General features: G+C 44.1%; 1 protein-coding gene across 1 annotated transcript in view; it reads right to left on the reverse strand.

Moving 5' to 3' along the window:
• Positions 1-9,802: 9,802 nt before the first annotated feature.
• LOC115073017 (calpain-1 catalytic subunit-like) overlaps positions 9,803-17,988 on the reverse strand; it is a 62,326-nt gene continuing 54,140 nt past the window's right edge. The window contains exons 17-21 of the mRNA XM_029571125.1: positions 17,155-17,223; positions 16,598-16,676; positions 16,080-16,196; positions 12,467-12,525; positions 9,803-11,936 (exon numbers count right to left, since the gene is read on the reverse strand). Coding sequence (XP_029426985.1) covers positions 11,910-11,936; positions 12,467-12,525; positions 16,080-16,196; positions 16,598-16,676; positions 17,155-17,223 — 351 coding nt within the window. The 3' untranslated portion in view covers positions 9,803-11,909. The remainder of the gene's footprint in view (positions 11,937-12,466; positions 12,526-16,079; positions 16,197-16,597; positions 16,677-17,154; positions 17,224-17,988) is intronic.

Genomic DNA, 17,988 nt, shown 5'->3' on the forward strand with positions numbered 1-17,988 from the left:
GCATTTCCACATGCGAAGACCTTAAGAAACTGTTGGACCAACAAAGGTGAGGATTCCTTATATCCACCCCTCAATCTGGGCACACAGCTGGTGCTAGCCCAACCAGGAGCTTCAAGGGGTATGGGCAGCCTCCACCAGGTTGATTAGGTAACTGCTTCTGTGGTGTTCTGAGAATCAACCAGTCTTGTGGCTAATCCTGAGAGTCCATGCATAGAGCTATGGGGATTCATAGGTTTAAGGCTTGCCATTCCTTGTAAGAATCATAGCGGACAATAAGAAAGCCTGATATGGCCGAAGGTCAGAGGTGGTGGAGGCCAACACATTCTGGGTATGCTTGGGTCTGATTTGGTGGGCAGTAAAGGGTTGAATGTTCAGATAAAGGACATGGGGTGTCTGGGACAACTCATGGACGACAACTGTCACACTTGCAACTCCAAATAAAAAGATCCCACAGACACTGGGGGGTTTGGGGTTCACTCAAACAGGAATAAAACATTGCAGCCACTTTCCATAAAGATGTTGTGGCAAAGATGGCATATTCCTCTACGCCACAGTGTACTTCATGACCTTGCTACAAGGACACACTCTTTGGTAGTGGAGGTTCTACACATACATGGACTCTAGTCCTTATGTCTCTTAGTAAAATCCAATGCAAAAGTCCCTGCATGCATTGGGGGTAAAACCAGGACCAAAATAAAAAGTCTCAAGTGCTGACAGACTGATGCCATGCACACCTGGGAGATGAATCCAGTTAGGATGAAAAATTCTTATGGTAGGTGAAGCCCATGTTCAGTTGCAATGCAGCATTCACCTTAAGCATTTGCAGAGTCCTTCCCAAGAGTTAATAGAAATGACTTATTGGAGAAAGCGTTCCTTCTGTGAGACAACCCCTGGTGCCTGTACTCCCATCATGATGATCTGCTCTGCCTTTTTCCTGCTCCCCTTTGCGGGCCTGAAGGGCTCCTGCCTTTTGGCGATCCTCTTGACTCCTCCTGACTGGCACAATCTCCTCCAGCTCCCCAAAGACGATGCAAGAACTGGATTAGTTTGTGGAAGTACTCTTTTTCTCTCACAACAAAATCTCAACCAAGCCATATGTGGTTCCCAAACTCTCTTCTAGCAAACACACACCATCAAAAATACTCAAAAGAAGAGAATAGGAACTGGAAGCATCAACCTACTTCCCAAATGGGGATAAAAGCCGCAACACAGACTCTAGGTCTGCACCTCCTTACAAATAGAAATCCAATTCTTGCTGCCTGTGTGCTCCCTCCACTCACTCCTCTCTCTTTTCAGCTACTTTATTGGGCCTGGCCCAACTGGGTGTGCATCCCGTGCATTTGCAAGGGGCAATGTCAAACTGGCATCCTCTATCAGTCCTTTGTCTAATCTACTGGTGGACAAAAAATGGTAGAGGCCATAGGGCTGCCAGTGGAGGCCAAATCCCTGCAGATGAAGAAGAGTGACCATAAGGCTGCAGGTAGCGGCCAAGGATCAAGCTTCTATCCTCCTCTCCACAATGGAGCAGTTCTAGCGGTGGAATGGGCTCCTGTTCTCCTACCCCAATGAGGCAAGGGGCAGTTACAAGTTACAGCAGCGGAAGAGTGAGAGAGCTGGTGGATCAAGAAAGTGTGTGTGTGTGTGTGTGTGTGTGTGTGTGTGTGTGTGTGTGTGTGTGTGAGAGAGAGAGAGAGAGAGAGAGAGAGAGAGAGAAGAACCCTGCCTATGTGAATGAGGCGTGGAGAAAGTTTATGCATTTTCCCCACCCCACCCCAACTAATCCATACAAGCTCAGGGTGAGTGGAAATCAAAAGTTAACAGGTATAAAGGGCAGAGGATTTTTGCAACCTTATTTGTAATTATTGGGTGTTTGTATCTACTATTTTGAAATATTTTATTGCTGTTTGGAAAACCTTTACATTTTTATAAGAGTTCTTAATTATTGAATGTTATTATATTCATCAGCTGTTTGGAAATATTTGTATTAGTATCATTTTACTATTATGATTTATTTTTCTTGATTTTATTGTTTGATGTTTTATGAATAATGATGGCGTCTTTGGTTTTCCATTGTTAAGCTGCATACAAAGTCTGGCTTGTGGTTTCCAGTTCAGTATTTTGTATGCACATTTCTATTTATACTTTATGGTCTCTTTATTTTGTATTTGGTAAGGGTATGTCTGTGTTCTGCATGTGTGACTGAAGTGAGGTATTCTGCTAATTTGTAGATTTTGTGTAGGGATCTATAGCAGCCTGGTTTATTCTGTTTTCCTATTAAGAGGTGTATTGGTGTTTTAGGGCCTGGTGTAGTATTTGCAACGTTGCCTTTTTATTTGTAAGATTGGCAGCTAGTACTATTTTATTATGGGAGGTTTATTTTATCATCAGGTTGCTCAAGGTTTCCTGAGGGCCAAACCCACACCCAACACACCTTACAATAGGCCTAATACCATATGGGTTCCAAGTGACTTATTTTTGCAGGGTTTTCTGGTTTGCACCATAGCAGTGCATGTGCTTCTTTACAACAAAATGATGCTGGCTACAGGGCCAGCCTGTGCCATTGTTACATTCCAGCAGGTAGGGTAGGAGCACCTGGGGGTTGTTCTTGCCTCATTTAAGTATTTTGAGCCAATGGCTGAAGTAAGAGTGAGTTCAGCGGGACGTGTCAGTTTTGAAAGTTTGGATCACCATCAGAGGGCTTTTTTTCAGCAGGGAAGTGGAGGCCCGGGACAGAGTGCGAGACTGACAATTTCTACTGTGTGTTGGTTATAGGGAAAAACAACACAATTTAAGTGTTAAAAAAAAATAGAACAGGGTAAGGGGGGGGGGGGGGGAAGGCAGCACAGTATTTGTTTGCACAGGGCAGCAAAAACGCTAGCGCCGCCCCTGTCTAGAACTCTCTAAGCCTCAACATCTAAAAACCCTGGAATGCACCACTGCAGAACACCCTGTGGGGGATTCTGAGCAAATGGTACATTCCCTCGCTATCACTATCCAGTCCTCCTTGTGAGGCACCTTGCTCTTGGTATACAGGGGCAGTTCCAGAGACGAGACAGGGTTCAAGGGCCCCTCAGACAAGGAATTTGTCCCTCTTCTGCCTGCTCCTTAGTCTGGCTGGAAGGAGAAGCACTTGCCCCTTGCCCACCCTGAAATTCACTGTACCCCCATTATCCCCCTCTATACAAACATTTCTGAAGTTGCTGTTAAGGAACCAATGGATCCTTACGATTCAAGCAAATATTTTGTAGAAAAATTACATATTTGTAAACCAGTTAATAAAGTTTGTAAAAAGAGACTAAAGCAGCGTGCATTTTATTTAATGCCTAAACTGAGACACTGTGCAAGAAATTACTGACAGAAATCCCTGTCTCACCCTTGCAGGATTTCCCCGTCCCTCAGCCTATGAAACCAAAGAGCAGATGAAGAAAAATTGAAGGCATGCGCCCGAAAGGTGGAATTGAACCACTCTGTCGCTAGACAGCTACAGGTTTGAAGCCTGCACCCCAGACCACTGAGGATCATTCGGGCAAAGGATAAATAGAACCTATGAGCTATATATAGCATCCAAAACCAAAACCTTTCAAGTTACGGTGATTTCCCACTTAGCTTTTACCCCCCCATTGACATCTGCATAAAGTGGACTTTGTTTACTATAAATTAAATAACCATATGTGCCTATGAAAATGCCTTGTTTTGGATTATGGCAGGGCGTTCAGCAAGCATTTAGTTGCAAAGAAACAAGGCAATAAAACGCCACCCCTTGCGTCTCATTTGCATGCAGCCCTGCCACACAGACTTCTGGGATGCAGTGCGAGCTGAAAAGGCTGGAGGCTTGGGCGCTCTTAAAAAATCATCATTGTTTCTTTCGCGTAAGCAAACCCGACCCTTGGAGAGGGGTAGGCGGCAGCGCCAGAGCTGGACTGGAGAGGAGAGAAGAAATGGAGGAGGAAAAGCATTTTTTAAACGATGGGTTTTCTGTGCCCTAGGCAGAACGGGAAGGAAATAGGTTGTTTTGATTTTGGAAGTAACAGCTGTTTACAGAGTCAGCTCTTCGTCCTCTTCACCCCATTTATCACCTCGGTCAGCTGAGTCACGTCATGGCTGGCGAAAGACATCGATATTATTCCATTCTCCACCGCTCCATTTGCAGCCGTGGAGAAGGGAGTCCTGCGCCTCCTTATGAAATTAAAACTCTGATTCTATGCCTGCAGTGGCAGGGCAAGCGGGCCCAGATCGGGCCTTCCCAGCTGACCCGGCCCGCCCGGCACTAGAGTGAAAGGGACATGTTTTAAATGACTTTGTGACCATTTCATTTACCCCTGGTCACTGACTATCCTCTCAGCCTGTTGCTTCTCCCAGCTGTGTGGGAGCTCCCTCTAATGGAGAAATGCTAGAGACAAAAGTATTCTAGATTCCTTCAGCCCGAAACCTGTCCACTGTATGTAAAACCTAGCTCATGTATACTCATTTTTGGTAGCCTGAAAAAAAAAAAAACTATGTTGCCAGAGCACAAGTTTGGGAACCAGTGATTTCGGATCTGCTGCGTCTTTCCTAATGCTCTCCCAAAGCAGCCAGATGATGCCCAGTCAGATTCAGCAAGCAGATACGGCCAGAAAGGAGGACTTAGTCGAACTGGGGAAAAATGGAGCTCCATTTTTACCCAAACAGGCTGATCTAGTCCTGGGCTCAACCTCCTGTGGCGTGGAGTTCTAATCTTTCAAAGAAATGCAGAAAATATGAATCTGGGCATGCAAGACATTAAAACTAGGAGTGGATTATCCTATTTTTTATGACATGGACTAAGTTTAAAAATTGTACCTGCTTTTATGACAATGATCCCACAGATGCAGCTATTTTTATTTTATGTGAATATATATTCCACTCAGAAGTCGTCTGCAAGGGAGACTCAGAAAGCAAGAGTGCCTTTTTGTTGCCCCTATAGTAATGAGTTCTAGTTGTTGTGTCATTCCTTGACAAAACACATTCTTTGCAGGCTGATAGCTTTTATTGGCCAAGATACAAGCAATCAAGAGGTGCTTAGGCACATAAGCTTCAGACGTCAGCTGCAAACTGTTCCAGGAAGCCTTCACATCAAATGTAATGGTTTGTAGGCCTTAGGGCTTTACAGTGAAGGGCCTTTGCTTAGCTCCCTTCAGTGCAAAGACTCAGCTGGATACAAACTTTAAAGCTTATCCCAGCTCTGCAGTCCCCGAGTAAATTTAGCACCCTTGCTTCCTTCAGCTATTGCGCAGCCCCTTGCAGGATGGTCTCTTTACTTTTCAGTTTATTTTGCTCTCTTACTGGATCTAGGTGCATTCTTGTTTTCCACTGTCTATTGAATAGCTTATTCCTATGGCAAGGACTAAGCACTTCTGCATGGCTCCTTCTCGTGGAATGTAGCTATGAGGTGCTTAGTTATAGGTAGGGCTCCTGGGATCTCACAATGCTTTGGCAAAGACCTAAAAATTGAGCCCTTCCCATGGAATTTCCCATTTACTGTGGTAGCGCAGAAACCAAGAGCAGGGTTGTATGGGGTAGGAGTAGACTGGGTGAGCAGGCACCTCATGTCCCGCAATCCGCTTCACGTTCCACTTCTTTGGTCGCTCTCCCACCACCAATTCCTTCTTTGTCAATCCGGCTGAAAGTAGGAGTGGTGGTGTCTCAAGCTGTGTCTGCTTCCTCTGCTGCCATAAGCCAGATTCTTGCTTTAAAGTGCATGAAGCACCATAATGCTGCAGGGTTCAAACCACAAATTCAGCTGCCAGTGGTAGATAAGGATGATGCATATTGTGGCACTGCCAGTTTTATGCTCCTGCTGACAGCTGGCTTGGTGGTGAGAAGGCATCTGTGAGGGGAGAGAATCAGGCAGGAGGTGAGAGAAGGGCTGAGGTGGTGAGATGGCTGGAGAGAGTGAGAGAGGGGATCAGCTGGGGAATGTCAGATGGGCTGAGGGAGAAATTGGCCGGGAATGTGAGAGTGGAGGGCTAGTGAGAGGAGATTGGCTGCAGAGGCAGTGAAAAAGAAGATTAGTGCATGTATATGTGTGTGAGAGAGAGGGGTTTGGCGGTAGGGGTGGGTTTGGGGGGTGTGTGTGTGAGAGAGGATTGGCACCATGGTTGTTTGTGAGAAAGAGATGGGAAAGAAATAGGATTGGGGGATGGGGATAGAGGGTGTAGGATTGCAAGGAGGCTCAGAAGTGGAGCTTGGCGAAGGGAGGGAAAGAATGGATCCTCCCCGATCCCTGATTTATTTATTTGCACTTTTATATCCCCTTATTGCATCAAAAGACTTTCCCCAGTCCTCCCCAATCCCTGAATCAAGGGTGTCATTAGCACCGGGTGCATAGGACTCGTGCCCCGAGTCTCATCTGTGGTCCTGGCTAATTTTTTTTTCTGTCCCCAATTTCTTCTCCTTGCAGGCAGCACTGCACCGCCCTATTTCTGCCTCCCATTGTGCACAGTTCCTAGGCCTGCCTCCTGCGCAGGTGCAGAGCTAGAATGAGTGAAAGGCACCAGCCACAGCAGCTTAGTCTGCTTGGACCCTTGGCTGCCACCATGTCCTTCACCCTGTTCCATTTGCTGCTGCTGCCCCTTTTCCTTCCCCCATTCCTGGCCCTTTCACTTTCTCCCTCCATCCCCAGTCCTCTTTCTCTCTCCCAATCCCTGTTTTTCCCCATGCCCAGAATCCCCTCTTCTTCTCCCTGAGCAGATCTCACCAGACCTCTGCATTGATTCCTGAAATCCCTTTCCCCCCCATTCGTACAAAGAACCAAATAATTATACAGGCACATAAGCAAGGCTGCTAAACTACTTTATTTTTATATGTAAAAGTATATTAAAGTACCAAACGTGCCATCTAGTTGCTTCAGAATTTTCTAGCTCTTGCCTCAAATCCTGTCCCTGAACTGCTGCAGGCAACTGGGTGAAGAGTTCAACAAATATGATCCTGATAAAATACAAATAAATAAAATCCATGCATTCTTTAGCCAAGTAGAAGTTAGAAAATTGGTTTAACAGGTTATTGGAAAGCAAAACTCAGCTGGGTGCTATTTAAGACACCTTGACAAACGGTATAAGCTTTATCAGTCAGGGTGGAGAGATAGCAAGGGATGGAGCTTATTTCAGTAACGTTATTGTTTTCAAGATGGAATATACTTTCTGTCTTGTTACTTCATTCTCATCTGCCTGGGCAAAAGTGTAACAGCCCCACCGCATGACACACATAGGAGGCCGATGCAATGACGTGCACCCAGCCTAGCGCAGAGGTTTCCGAGCGTTTTGGATGCTCTAGACTAGCACCCGATGCAATAAGGAAATTAGCGCGTCCAAAATGTGTGCCCAAATGCATAGCCAATAGCGCTCATCATGTAACCTCCATGTAGATGAGGCTATTAGCTATTTTCCCCCCAAAGCAGAAAATTGCTGGGTGCCCGTTGCACACTTTTTAACTTAGCTTTTTTAACTAGCCCTGGAGGTGGTGTAAAGTCAATCCGTGAGTCAAGGGCTCATGAGAAACTAAAAAATTCGGTCCTCTGTAGTTCCTCATACTTAGTATCATTGTGACAGTTAAATTTACTGCTTGGGGTGTTGAGAAAAAAAAAAAAAAAGCTTCTTCTGAATGCATAATTTAGATGCCCATAGCAAAGGGTACTTAGCTATAGGGGTCTCCAGCTGTCTGCAGATGCTCACCCTCTGTTTCCAATTGCATCTCATGGGTAGTTAGGACTCCAAACACCTGTACCATTTTTGCATCTGGCACTGCTTCTGGAAAGCCTATGAATCTCAAATTTTTTCACCAATGTATTATCCACTATGATGCCTAAATCTTTTTCCTGGGTGGTAGCTCCTAATATGGATCCCAACATCATGTAACTACAGCTTGAATTATTTTTCCCTATATGCATCATCTTGCACTTGTCCACATTAAATTTCATCTGCCATTTGGATGCTCAATCTACCAGTCTCGCAAGGTCCTCCTACAATTTCTCACAATCCGCTTGTTTTAACTACTCTGAACAATTTTGTATCATCTGCAAATTTGATTACCTCACTTGTCGTATTCTTTTCCAGATCATTTATAAATATATTGAAAAGCACCGGCCCAAATAAAGATCCCTGAGGCACTCCACTGTTTACCCTTTTCCACTGAGAAAATTGACCATTTAATCCTCTGTTTCCTGTCTTTTAACCAGTTTGTAACCCCTTTCATGAAGGACTTTGTCAAATGGTATGTTTTACAAACACTAGTGTTTACAGGACTGGACTATTGTAATTCAACCATGCTTGGACTCCCTAAATCTACTCTGAGACCTCGTCAGGTAATACAGAATGTCGCAGCAAGGCTGTTAACAAACACTAAGAAAAGGGATCATATTACTCAGGAATTGAAATCTTTACACTGGTTGCCGTTAGAGTACAGAATTAAACATAAAGCATTGTGTATGATTCATAAGATTATACATGAAGACAAAAATAAATGGCTGAATTCTACCATCAAGTTGTATGTCCCTCAACGGGATCTCAGATCTTCCAATAAAGGACTGTTAACGATACCAAATATCAAATCAGCACACCTAAGTGAGGTTAGAGAAAGGGCAATTTCGGTTGCAGGACTGAAACTCTGGAACAGTTTACCACCAGATTTGAGAATGCAGGATGATTTAAAACGATTTAAGAAAGACTTGAAAACATGGTGCTTTCAACAAGCCTATGGATCTCAGACTTAAAATACCACTGAAAGCTGGAATCCACATGCTATTTCTTATCTATTTATTTCTTAACTATTTTAATCTTATCTTAGCTTTTAGTTTTTAGTTTACTATGATTAATTTTAATTAATTATTCTTATTGTTTTATCCATTTTATTGTATTTTCTGCTTCCTACTTGTATTTTAGTTATATTGTAAACCGTAAAGATAGAATCATGTGTTCTGACCCACGGTATATAAGAATTGCATAAATAAATAAAATAAATAAATAAATGCCTTCTGAAAATCCAAATACACTACATCTACCAGTTCACCTTTATCCACATGTTTATTAACCCCTTCAAAAAAATGAAGCAGATTTGTGAGACAAGACTTCCCTTGGGTAAATCCATGCTGTGTTCCATTAAACCATGTTTTTCTATATGCTCTGTGATTTTGATCTTTAGAATAGTTTCCACTATTTTTCCCGACACTGAAGACAGGCTCACTGGTCTATAGTTTCCTGGATCGCCCCTGGTCCCCTTTTTAAATATTGTAGTTGTATTGGCCACCCTCCAGTCTTCAGCTACAATGGATGATTTTAATGATAGGTTACAAATTTTAACTGATAGATCTGAAATTTCATTTTTTTGTTCCATCAAAACCCTGGGGTGCATACCATCTGGTCCAGGTGATTTGCTACTCTTAAATTTGTCAATCTGGCCTACTACATCCTCCAGGTTCACAGTGATTTGGTTCAGTTCATCTGACTCATCACCTTTGAAAACCATCTCCAGAGTCATCTTATTAAGTCACAAAATGTTTTAGCTGATGAACAATATAGTACAGCACAAAGTTCTACTACCACTCATCCTCTAAATAAACTTAAACAATTCATAGAATGGTTATCTGCATATTCATTTATCAATTATGCAAATCCACATACATACATTTTACTCAAAACACCTGTAAACACTGCAGTGAGAGGAACCTTGTGAGAAATCCTAGGGTTCCTGAAACTCCATTTGACTGATCAAATAAAATTCTATGAATTGTTTAAGTTTATTTAGAGGATGAGTGGTAGCAGAGCTTTGTGCTGTACTATATTGTTCATCAGCTAAAATATTTTGTTACTTACCAACTACTTGTTGTAACAGATGCAAAACCATTTCATTGTGTCAGATTCAGTGTTGAACTTTCGCATTGTAACACATCATTGATAACATTTGAGTTCTACACATCGCTGGTTGAGTGTCTCAGTTATTTAAGCCAGAATTGTTTTCTCATTGTACTTATTTTATTTCATTGATTGGTATGTATTAATAAAGTTTTTTTTTTAATTTTGCCTTTGTACTCAATACATTAGTGCTCTTCATCCCTTACTGGGAGGTTTTTGGTATATCTGTATGTTTGTGTGTGTGTGTGTATATATATATATATATATATATATACACACACACACACACACATACACATATATATCAGGTCAACCCTTTTTATTGGATTAGCAAAATATATTTCTTGGCTAGCTTTTCAGAGCTAAGATTCTCTTCTTCAGGTCAGAATTCAGACAAACTCAAGTGAGTCAATTTACCTTCCTGTGCCTCAGGTCTTCCCCATGTAATTTGATAATCTTAAGGTAGTCTTGGATCAGCTTAGTGGCTCAGTGCCAAGACTTCAGCTCCCCAGGGCAGACTTGAGGTGCCCATGTTGGAAGGTATAGTCTGTGGATCCTAGTCAAGGACTGTCACCAGAATTGCTGGGCTAGACAGGAGGAGAGCTCATGATGCTGTAGCCCCCAGTAGAGACCAGGTCCAAATGAGCTGGAACTGGAAATTTAAAGGAGCAGGAGGAAACTGAAAGGCCAAAAAAACATGTTTTTGGATATGGCTTTGATAGTGTACACAGCACTGTACAAGGTAAACCTTGCTATCTCATTACAGGGCTGCATAGAATGATGAGCATCAATCATACAAACTCAATAAGCAAGAGAGCTCCCTTCCCCAAAGAGATGAGAATCTGTGGGAATAGCACTGCGTGTTCCTTCCGGGACTCCAGAAGGATTAACCTCAGCTCCACTGCAGCCGATGTGAATTACTTAAACTCAGGCTAGCCAACTGGATCCTATTGTTTTTCATTTTTCATTTTTTTTTATGCAGGCAAATAGATCCAGTCCTCATTTTTCCCCGACATGAATGCATAGAAATGTAGATCCTGCTTTTCTTTGGAAAATTAGAGCTACACATTCATGCATGCAATGAAGTAAAACCAGGACTGGATCAGCTGGTCCTGAAACAAGCTGAAAATGTGCCCTCTTGGGGCATGACACAAATCTATGTTTCCACTCTTGCAAATTCAGGCATGGCCCTGCCTCTTCTGGCACATCTAGGGGGAAGGGAGGTGCTCTCCCTGCATATCTCTCAAGGGGAGGGAGAGAGAGAGTGCTCACCTAGCACATCATGAGGAGGGTGAGAGAGTGCTCTCCTAGCACATTATGGGGAGGGAGAGAGAGTGCTCTCCTAGCACATCATGGGGAAGGTGAAAGAGTGCTCTCCTAGCACATTATGGGGAGGGAGAGAGAGTGCTCTCCTAGCACATTATGAGGAGGGTGAGAGAGTGCTCTCCTAGCATTTCTACTTGGGGTGGGGGAGGAAGAACGGCACTCTCCTGCTCTCCTGGCACATCTGTCTGGGGAGAGTGCTCTCTCTCTCTCTCTTCACATTTATAAGGGGGAAAGGGAAGGGCACTCTCCCGGCACATCTTTCGGGGAATGGGGCACTCTATAGATGGATTTGAATGAAATTAGGTAGAAAAACTGGGAACCACAGTAAGAAACTTTCCTACTCAATTTCAGCCAAATTCATCCATGGAGAGATTGCCTACGATACATGTGTTCAGGCAGACAGACACAGTGATGGCATTAAGCGGTTTTCCCTGAATGAATACGCCTAAGAATATAGCCAGTCAGCAACCCTAGCAACAGCAATCAAGGAAGTGTTTTCCTCAAGGGGGGGGGGAGGCAGCTGGCTTCCCCCCGAGATGTCCCGATGGACGCTGCTGCTGCAGGCTTTTCTGGGACGAGGAGTTACTAACAGTGGATCGAAGGAAATCAGGAATCCCACACATTGGGCAACAGGCAGCGCCTTATTGCATTCTGGCCCATCTGTGTCCTCTCTGGTAGTTGAAGGGGGCGTTCCAGTATAAGAGGCAAAACCGTTTCTTCTCAAATATCGAGGAATGATAGAAGCCACTAGGAGGAAAAGAAACGCAATAAGAAAGGGTCAATTCCACTGTTAGTTGCGACAGCAGTTTGCACGCCAGAAAGGGGTTTACACAGGCGGTACATGATGTTATCCTAAAGCATCCAAGGGATGTCACTAATCGGGTAACTGAACTGGCCAAACATCCTATACCCTCTTATGCAGACTTGCTGTGACTTTCTTAACATGATGCACATCACCTCTTGTTGACTGGGGATGAGGACCACAAAGCTAAGCTAAACCCTTCTGATCACATTTTAGCCAGCATGAGACGCTGTCTCCCATCCCATTCCCTCCAACTCTTCAGTGTTTTGGGGTTTGTTTGTTTTTTTTGCTGAATTCTCCCCATGTTTTTGCCTCCCTGTGTTTTTCTGAAAATCCATCTAGTGTGTCTGAGTCATCAGCTAAAATCATCAGATCTCGGGCAGAGTTCTTGAATAATCTTCCACAGAGCTTAGAAAAGATTATGCAAGGGCTTAAGCCATAAGAAATCTCTCTGGCCTCAGCAATACTGACTCACCTCATTGATGTCCTTACGGTTGGCCTTTGAGATATCCTGTGTATCAAGGGTATATAGCTCTGGAAGGGAGAGAAGCAGGGCTGTGAGGAAAAAGGCTGTGTAGGACTTAATGTAAACTAGTGGTTTATTAAATCATTCTTTTCCCTGCCTGGCTAGGGTACATCAAATTACAAAGGAGATAATCCCTGGTCACTTCCTTTTTTAGGTCAGAAATGCCAGGATAGAACAGCAAATGTATTGTGAAAGTTAAAAGGAGGTTCATTAACATCTTCTTGTGATGTCTGGAGAGGGGCCTCTTTAGTTGGAAGCTAGTTCTATGTTATTTTCTAGGCTACACTGACACCAGGTGGACATTACTAGAAAGGAAGGACACTAGAATTATATAATTAACTTTCCATGAAAATACTATTTATATTTGAACTGACAATCTGTAGGTTTTTGCATCACATCTTGGATGGTGATTCCTGCCTGGAACCAATGAGAGAAAGGGATTGAATACTAATGAGCCTTTTTAATTAAGTATAACATGTAATGATGCTTTTGTTTAGAGGAGAAAGAGAGGAAAGTAGTAGTCATGAGGTGAAACCCAACTGCAGCTTCCAGCTAGCTGTTCATAACAAAGAAAAGCTGTTTCAGGTAGCTGGAAGATTTCTTGTACTCATTATCTGAAGAATAGTACTTATCCAGCAGTACTGAGACAGCTGGGTTTTTTTTAATTTTGTGGCAAGGAAAAGAAAAGTGATTTGCAATTCCTGTTCATACCCCAGATCAGTTCAGACAAGTGGGTTTTGCATCTCTACCAGTAGATGGAGGCAGAGAACTAAACACTTTTCAGGCACTGCTACTTAACCAAGAGTGCCACTTGCAGTCCCTCAGTATTTCTCTGTCTCCAGCAGATGGTAGAGGTACAATCCTTCAGTTTGAGAAAGAAAAAAAAAAAAGGCAATTTCAGTTTAATAAAGATTACAAGAGAAGCTCCCTGAAGTGTTAGGCATCTTCGTAGGCCATCCCTCAGGTTCAACCGGGCGAGCGGGGTTTGGCAATACCTGTTTGGCTCTAGCCTGCAGCATCCAGGGGACAGAAAGCCAAGGGCCCTGGTTCTCTCTTTCTGCCTGAGGTCTTCTCCCCCAGGTCTTCAACCAGAGTCAGGGAAGTATACTTTTCTTTGCAGATATTCCCTGACTTTGTTTTATTTGAAGTTAAAGTAATACTATTAAGAATAGTTGCTTACACACTATTGGTATTAGGTTAACTCAGTTGGAGAGAATTCTCAGGTGACGTGTGAAAAGAGAGGGGATTTTTATTCTTTATTTTGGAGAAGATTCCCAGATCCATGCAAATAGCTGGAAATATCCCAAAGCATCTTCAACTGCTTCATTAAAATTTGGATAGCAGAGAAATTCATTTAAAGTATTCTGTAATCATGTGAGATTAAAACTGGGAATATTTGCTAATATTCTTGCCAGAATTTAGATGGGAATTTTGAAATGTTTCTTGAATTAAACTGAGATATAGAGTAGGGTTTTCTGTTATAACTTACAAAAAATACATTTTCTTAATTTTCCAATGCTAATAATTTTTTTTTTTTTTACTATAATGCCATGTGCTTCTGTTTCCTATAGAGTATAAAAATCCAAATGTGTTATGTAAGTATGCATGCACTGATTTTGTTTGCATTACTTGCAATAGTAATACAGAGAACAAGACTGAAAAGAAAATGGCTAAGTAAGTTAGCCAGATGAAATGTATCCAGCTAACTTATATGAGATATTCAGCAGCACGGCTATGCTACTGAATATCCCTGTTTTTGATGCTACTTAGCTAGATAAGTTATATGTGGCAGGACTAACTTGTCTGGTTATCTTAATCGAATAAGTCCAGATATTGGCACTTATCTGGTTAGCCAGATAAATAGTGCTGCCCCAACCCACCCATTCCCTGACCCTGAGTTATCCAGCTAAGTAGGTAACTGAATAAGTAACTTATCCAGCTACGTGGCGGCCGCTGAATGTAGTCGGATATTCAGCAGATATTCAGAGGCTGCTCCAGCCTCTCCTCCCCACCCCTGGGAGAATCTTTAGTTGTGTGGGTGGGCTCCAGGTGCCCATTCTAAATCACACAGCTGAGAGATGGAGTTATTTATTTGACCCCTCCGAAAGGTGGGGGTTTTGTTAACTATAGATTACAGAAAACATAGCTTGGAGGAAGAAGCATTTCTCCACTGTGATGAGGTGGACAACCAGTCTAGAGATGGGGGGGGGGGGGGGGGGGGAAGTAGCCAGCCAGGGATATAAAGGGTGCTATAAAGAGAATCTCCACAGGCATGGTCACAGGATTTTGTGCGTTCTAGTCCCAAGGGCAACAAAGGACAGAAGTCGCTGAGAGTTGTAATTCCAAGAAAAGCAAGAAATAGGAATGGGAGGGGGGGGTGGTTGTAGTCCCAGGAAATCCTATCCTAAATTGCACGGGCCATCAGTAGAAACCAGGTTAAAATTCAAAACCCTCTGCTTTGTCTTCAAATGTGTGAATAGAAAGCTCTCCATTCTTCTGGCTCTTACACACCCTCCGGAGTCCTCCGAGCCTCCCAAAAGGCCTTTCTATCCTACTCCCCACTATCTGTGAAATTAAACTGCACAAATCTGTGGGCTTTAGGCTGCTTTACACCCAAAATCTAGAACCACTACCCTTTCACTTGAACCATGCTACCTCACTTCAGGAAAAAGCAAAATCTTGGCTGTTCAGCCAGGTCTTTTTCTAGCCTGTTATTTAATAAAGTATTAATATCCAGTATGCTGGGACATTTATGACAACACTATAACGTATTCTACTATTCATGTATCTGTGAGTCTAATTTAAGCTGATTGTAATCCACTTTGAGATCATTCTTGGAAAAAAGCGAAATATCAAAGGTCTGTGATTAACATAAGAAATGTTCCTGCTTTATTAAACCATTTCTGCTCTCTTCTGCAAGTGAACGGCCAATGCCCATGAGAGCTGGAGTGGCAGAGTCTGTCAAGAGGCAGGCTGCTAGGGAGGCTGCATTAGTCAAGGGGGCAGAGGTAGACTGGGTGGAGGGTGTCCCAGAAAGGAGTCTGGAGAGCCTGATGCTAAGGCTAGTTGTGTGACAAGAGACAGCAGAGACAGATGTTTGGTTGTGGTGTAGAGTGTGCTAACTGTGTAACCCTGAACTGTCCCCAGACACCTCAGGGCATAGAATTGCCATGGCCTGTGAAGGCATGGGTGGGTATTAAAAGGAAAACAAAGCAGATGTTAACTGAAGTTCTTGGCCAAACTCTTATTCCGGGCAGTCCTGCAAGCGTTTGGGGAAGACCATGGGAGTTCTCAGTTCCTGATATTGTAGGGTGCCACCAGGCATCGGGATGACCCTGAACTTCCAGGCTGGTAGTTTTTACATGCTGTAGGCATTCGCTGAGAGGTTTATTGGGTTAATCAGATTCATTCCATATGGGTTCTCCTAACCTCGGCCCAGTAGCCTCAAGTCCCATCCCCTGGACTACAGGGACCAAAATGTACCAAACAGAAAAAGCTGCATGGGGTTTAAGCATGGGGGGGTGGGGGGGGGGGGGGGAAGCAGCAGGGAACTGCCACGCACCGAACAGCTTCCGCAGCCTGGTCACACAGCGCACGAAGTCACTGAAGGTCAGCGTGTTGTCATCTGTTCTGTAGCGCAGCCAGAGCTGCTTATTCACCTGCTCACTCAGCTGGAAGCCTGGAGAAAGGGCAAGAGAGAGAAGGTGTCAGTGCACAGCGGCCAGGGCCCTGTTGACTATTCTGAGCAAGAAGGGATAAGCAGTCACTGATGATGAACTATTCCATAGTTTATTAAACTAACTAAACTCCTTTATTCATCATGTGAAACAGTTATCTACTTTCCCCTTCATCCACCTCTGCACCCATCACTGTTTTCACTAGCTAATTTTTGTACTGTTCATCACTGGCAGCTCCCAGTGACCTCCTACTCATATTTTTATAAGACATTACCTAGTGTGCCTAGGCCAGGAAAGCTGTGAGGCAAAGCACCCAAAGAGTCTGTCTGGATGAGAAGGAACTGGTCAGTAACCCAAAACATGCCACAGTCAGGAAGAACAAGCATCCTGCGGTCCTGTTTACCTGCCTCCTGGAGAGCGAGCGGCAGCTCAAATGAGCTCAAGGGGTCAGTTGGGCTGGTGCTGAACTTTCCATATATATCCTACAGAGGGAAGAGTGTATGGTTAGCCCGGGAATGAGACCGCAAATTCACGCCACAGCCCTAAGCCCTAAGCACTGAGGGAATGAGCAATCTGAATTTTTATGAGCTCGTGATCGTGAAGTTATTGAGGTATTCGAGTTCCAGTCCTCCTTCACTCTCCATCCCCCATCCCTTCAGAATCTGAGCACATGAAACCAGCTGGTACACCCTACCCTCAACAAAACCCCATTTTTTCCTGGCCCATAGCTCTGGCGCCCAGGGCTGGATTTAGAATAGGCAACATAGGTACATGCCTAGGGCGCCAAATTCTGAAGGTGCCAAGAACTAGGACATCCCCTGCTGCTCTCTGAATTTCAGGGAAGAACTCTCCACCCCCCCAATCCTCTGCCTATGGACACCATAATCTTAAATCCAGCCCTGCTGGCGTATGAACCAAAGCAGCCATCGTGCGTTACAATGTCATTACTGTAAATTGTACCTTGAGACTTTGAATCCAGGCCACCAGCTCTTCTACCTCCAGGAGTTTCAGTTTGCCCAGTTGCCTTGACTGGCGAGAACGATCAGAAAAAAATAACTTATCTACAAGAAATATGAAGCCCTTTTCGGACATCATAGGACATCAGCCTTACCAGTGAATCTGGCTACGATTTTACAAGGGGGCCCATCTAAGACACAAGACATATGAGTAATGCAAGGGGTCTATCTAAGGCACAGGAGTACAACAAAGTAGGAGCATGCACGGAGTCAGTTTAAGGCAGTGTTTTCCAACCAGTGCGCCTTCAGACCTGATCAGGTGTGCCATGGAAAAACCTCCACTGCCTGCCTGATGCTCAGATCCAAGCCGGCATCTGGGTCTGCTCTCAGCACCTCACATCAACAAGACACACCAGCGGTCGCTCTTAAAGGTGCAGCAACTCCTTTCTGGGAGCATGTCTAATCATCCTAGCTACAGCATGAGCCCCGGAATGGGCAGCATGCAGGGGTCTCTACTTTTAGCAGAAAACCCCTCCTCATCGTCCCCCTCTTGAGCCTCAGTCCTTCCAGCCTCTATGGTATTCTTGGGATAGGGTGCACTGAGCTCTGGATGTGACTCACTGAGTGTCGGGAACAGTGGCAGTGGAGGAACTCTAGCAGCTGCATGCAGTAGCCAAGGTAAGTAACTGAGCCAGCTGCCCGCAACACACCAACCTCCCTTCTACTGCACTTGCATATGGAGGGAGCTGGTCCACTCTAACAGGTTCATCTGGTCTCTGCCCCTTCTCTCCCTTTGTTCTAAAATTTGGAAGAGAGACTGGTGGGGCTTTTGGTGCTC

This window comes from Rhinatrema bivittatum, chromosome 11 (assembly GCF_901001135.1).
Source record: "Rhinatrema bivittatum chromosome 11, aRhiBiv1.1, whole genome shotgun sequence".
Taxonomy (NCBI): Eukaryota; Metazoa; Chordata; class Amphibia; order Gymnophiona; family Rhinatrematidae; genus Rhinatrema; species Rhinatrema bivittatum.